We start from the raw sequence: 4610 nt of genomic DNA on the forward strand, positions 1-4610 counted from the left end.
CAGCAGCAGCAGCAAGAGGAGGAGGAGGAGGAGGAAGAAGTAACAGACAGCATGGCACAAGCATTAGGAGACAGTTGCCAGCCCTCTGATTCCCTAACAAGTATGCGGCAGCAAGGACAAGCAGCAGCAGCAGCAGCAGCAACAGCAGCAGCAGGAGATGTACAATTGCTAGCAGCAGATACAAGAGCAGCAGCAGAAGAAGGACTTCTTGCTGAGGTTTGCTTCGATGCAGCAGCAGCAGCAGATAAATCTGCTGCTGAATTAGCAGCAGCAGCAACAAGTTGTCTCCTTGGGCTGTCTATACACTGCAATACATGGCAATCTATTTCCTTGCTGCTGCGAGTATGTTAACCTGCTGCTGCTGCTGCGGCTGCTGCTGCTGCTGCTGTTAGTACTGCTGCTGTTCATGCTGCTTCTGCTAATGTTGCTGCAGTCGTACACTAACTCCTGCTGCTGTTGCTGCTGTTGCTGCTGCTGCAGGCTATTCACTTGCGGCTCTGCAGCAGCAGCAGCCCTTTTATTCGCTGGCGAGGGCTCTGCGCTGTACGGCAGATTGTTGCTGCTGCACCTGCTATCCTTGATGACAGCAGCAGCAGCAGCAGCAGCAGCAGGGAGGATGTGCATACCTGGATGCAGCTGCTGCTGCTGCTCTTCCCTCGAGGAGGAGACAGCTGCCTGCAGCTGTCTGTTGCAGCAATGCAGATATTTGAGTCTCTTGCTGCTAAGGCCCCACAAGGCCGTGCTGCAGCACGTGCTGCAGCAGAAGCAGCAGCAGCAGCAGCAGCTGGAACAGGTCACCAGCAGCAGCAGCAGCAGCAGCAGCAGCACATGCAGGACTCTATGCGGGGAGGACGAGCAAGAAAGCGCATTGACCGTGGCGCCTCTCATAGTCAGCTAGAGAGCAGACAGAAGCAGCTGCTGCAGCGGCAGCAGCAGCATCTGCTGCTGCTGCTGCGCCCTTATATAGCAAATAACCCTGCAGCAGCAAGTGAGGTTGTCTGCATGCTGCTGCTGCCTCTTGCAGAGACACAAGCTTCTGCTGCTGTTGTGTCCCTGCGGTGTCTCACCGAGCTCTTGTGTCCGTCTACTGCAGCAGCTGCTCCGCAGCAGCAGCAGCAGCAACAGCAGCAGCAGCAGCAGCAAGGGGAAGCTGCTGAGGAGCAGCAGGGTACCCAGAGTTCTCTAGCATCAGACACCTGGAGTCACAGCAGCAGCAGCACGACCAGCAACAAAAGCAGCAACACAAGGAGCCGCAGCAGCAGCAGTACCACCACCACCACCACCACCACAACTAGCAGCACAACTAGCAGCAGCAGCAGCAGCAGCAGCAGTTTGCTGCTGTCTCCTTCCTTAGTACGGGGTGTATCACGAGGTATATTTAATACAATAGAGGGAAGGAGACACCGCCTATTAGCAAGAGGAGGGACAATAAGGAGACTAAGGCAGCAAATAGAGACAGTTGCTGCTGCTGAGGGTAGAGGAGACACAGATGCTGCTATTGCTGCTGCAGCAGCAGCAGCAGCTGCTGCTGCTGCTGCACCCGTATCAGGCATGCCAAGCTCCCAAGGAGACAGCAGCAGGAATCAACAGCAGCAACCACAGCAGCAGCAGCAGCAACAGAAGCAGAAGCAGCAGGAAGGAGAAGATGATAGGGATAAAAGGTTTGCTGCTGCTGCTGTTGAATATGCAGCACAATCCTCTTGGCTGCAGCAACTGCAGCAGGAAGAGTTGCTGCTGCATGCAGCAGCAGTTGAGTGTCTCCTTCGTCTCTCTCGTATAGATATAGATTCTGTCCTTAGTCCCCTTACCTCTTCTCCTCAATCTGCTGCTGCTGCTGCTGCTGTTGCTGCTGCTGCTGTTGCTAAGAAGGCAACAGCAACGAAGCAGCGACCAGGTCAGACTGGAAAGGAGAAAGCAGCAACAGCAGCAGCAGCAACAACTGCTGCTGCTGCTGCTGCACAGAAACAGCAGCAGCAGCAACAAGTGTCCCCTGTACACCCCGCGCCTGTGTGGGGCCCCACAGGTCTTGCTGCAGTGCTGCTAGATCCGCAACAATTTCAAGACACAGCAGCAGCAGCAGCAGCAGCAACAGCAGCAACAGCAGCAGGAGGAGGAGGAGCAGCAACATTACAATGGGGAAACTGCTGCTTCTGTAGCAGCAGCTGCATACACCGTGCGTTTGCTGCTGCTGTTGCTGCTGATAGATCTCTTGCTGCTAAGGCTGTTACTCATCTTACGCAAGTGTGTAATACATCTAATGCTGCTGCTGCTGCAGCAGCAGCAGCTGCTGCTGCTGCTTCTTCTGCTGCTCCTGGTGGAGAAGCGTACCGGGTGCCCGCATGCGAACAGCAATCTATAATTGCAGCAGAAGCAGCAGCAAAGCACCATGCAACTTTGCTCCTGCTGCTCCTGCTGCAGCACGAGCAGCAGCAGCAGCAGCATAATCATCGTCCCTCTTCCTTTGGTCGCATGCTGCAGAGACACTGCGCGCCCCTCTTAGGTACTGCATTAATGCGAATAGGGATGGCGCATGCAGCAGCAGCAGCAGCAGCAGATAACCACAAGCCTCAGCAGCAGCAGCAGAAACCGCAGCAGCAGCAGCAGCAGCAGCAGGAGTGCAGCAGCGAGCTACGGATACTAGGAGAGGGACATGAGTTGATTAGCTGGAAGTGTCTCCGTCATCTTGTTGCTGCAGCAGGTGGCAACAAGCAACAGCAGCAGCAGCAGCAGCAGCAGCAGCAGTATCATCATCATCATCAGCAGCAGCAGATGGTTGTATCGCATGCAGTTGCTGCAGCAGCAGAGTTGCTGCTAGCAGCAGCAGATGTTGCAGGACTTAAGGAGACATTTGCTGCTCTTGATTGCTGCTGCTTCCTTATTAAGGCAATAAATTATAATACATTTATTGCTGCTATACATGATGCTGCACTGTATGCTTGCTGCTACTGCTGCTGCTGCTGCTGCTGCTGCTAATGATTATAGTCTTGCTGCTGGTGCTGATCGGGATGCTGCTGTTAGTATTGCTGATATTGCTGCTGCTGCTGCTGCTGCTGCTGCTGCTGCTAATGGTGTTGATATCTGCTATTACTGCTGCTGCTGCTGCTGCTGCTGCTGCTGCTTGACTGTTTGCTGCTGCTGCTATTGTGTGTATGTATGTATGTATTCAGGTTATTTAGTGTCTCCTTTCCTTTTATATCATCAGGATTAATATCCTTTTTGTCTCCTTTCTGCAGCAGCAGCATTGTTGCTGCTAGATACACCGCAATTGCTGCTGTACAAGGTGCAGCAGCAGCACTGCATGCAGCCAGTCTTACTTATTCGCCTCAGCTTGCTGTTGCTTCTGCTGCTGCTGCTGATAGCAGCAGCAGCAGTACGTACCACTTTGCACGGCAGCAATACCACCAGCAGCAGCAGCAGCAGCAGCATGGACTGCCGCTGCAGCAACAGCAGCAGCAGCAGACGAAGCAGCAGCAGCAGCACACTTGTGCTTCGTGGCCGTCGGTGCTGCCCGACAGTCTTCTTTCTTCGTTAGCTGCAGACAAACCAGCAGCAACAGCAGCAGAGTCTGCTGCTGCTGCTGCTGCTGCTATTGCAGGGCAGAGACAAGAGACACTGCAGCAAGGGAGACAGAGACTGCAGCAGCTGCTTGCTGCAGCAACAGATGCAGCAGTAGAAGCAGCAGCACTAACCCTTGAGGATTTGCATCCGCAGCTGCTGCTGCTCGAGAGAATCTCTGCAGAAGGAGACACACAACCTGCTGGTGCTGCTGCTGCTGCTGCTGCTGGGGAGACAGCAGCAGACACGCTGCTTGCTGCAGACGCGCTGCAGTGTCTCCGTTTATCCATGGGGTGTCTCCAAGTCTCAGCACACTTATGGGTAGGCCTCCATAAGGCAGCAGCAGCAGCAGCAGCAGCAGCAGCAGCAGCAGGAACAGCAGCAGCAGCAGGAGCAGCAGCAGGCGATGGAGGGCGTATGGTTGCTGCTGCACACCAGGTAGCAGCGGCAAACACTGCAACAGCAGCAGAAGCAGCAGCAGCAGCAGCAGCTCCTGCTGCTGCTGCTGCTGCTGCAGTGGCAGCATTTGGGTCTGAAGGTCGTGCTATGACGGTCTTAGCGGTCTTAGAAATTGTGAGTTCTGCTGCTGCTGCTGCTGCTGCTGCTGCTACAGCTGCTGCTTCTGCTGCTGGTGCCTCTGGTCTAACTGCTGCTGCTGCTGCTGCTGCAATTGTTGCTGTTGCTGCTGCAGGGGTTTGCGGCGTATCCGGCCTTGCGGTGTCTGTACGCCTGGCGGCACCAGCGCGAAGAGGAGAGCGATGGTGCAGCTGCTGCAGCTGCAGCAGCTGCAGCAGCAGCAATGGATGCAGCAGCAGCAGATGCATTTGCTGCAACAATGCAATGCTTGCTGCACTTTATTGCTCTTCCTTGCTGCTGCTGCCCTTCTGCTGCACTAAGAGCAGCAACAGTTTTGCTGCTCAAGAAGATCTTGCTGCGTCCTTGCTGCTTCTTACCTCTAGCCAAGATAACTGTATGCAAATACTCACGTTGCTGCTGCTGCTGCTGCTGCTGCTGCTGCTGCTGCTGCTGCTGCTGCTGTTGCTGCTGCTGCTGCT

The 4610-nt window shown here is 54.8% G+C and overlaps 1 protein-coding gene across 1 annotated transcript in view; it reads left to right on the forward strand.

The window, feature by feature from the left end:
- EMWEY_00018880 (hypothetical protein, conserved) overlaps positions 1-4128 on the forward strand; it is a gene marked incomplete at both ends in the record, with an annotated part of 14410 nt that extends 10282 nt beyond the window's left edge. The window contains 4 exons of the mRNA XM_013480114.1: positions 1-342; positions 553-889; positions 1025-2930; positions 3168-4128. The exon at positions 1-342 is cut by the window's left edge and continues 408 nt beyond it. Coding sequence (XP_013335568.1) covers positions 1-342; positions 553-889; positions 1025-2930; positions 3168-4128 — 3546 coding nt within the window. The remainder of the gene's footprint in view (positions 343-552; positions 890-1024; positions 2931-3167) is intronic.
- Between the last annotated feature and the right edge of the window lie 482 nt (positions 4129-4610).

This window comes from Eimeria maxima, genomic scaffold, assembly GCF_000499605.1.
Source record: "Eimeria maxima Weybridge genomic scaffold, Emw_scaff163, whole genome shotgun sequence".
Lineage (NCBI taxonomy): Eukaryota > Apicomplexa > Conoidasida > Eucoccidiorida > Eimeriidae > Eimeria > Eimeria maxima.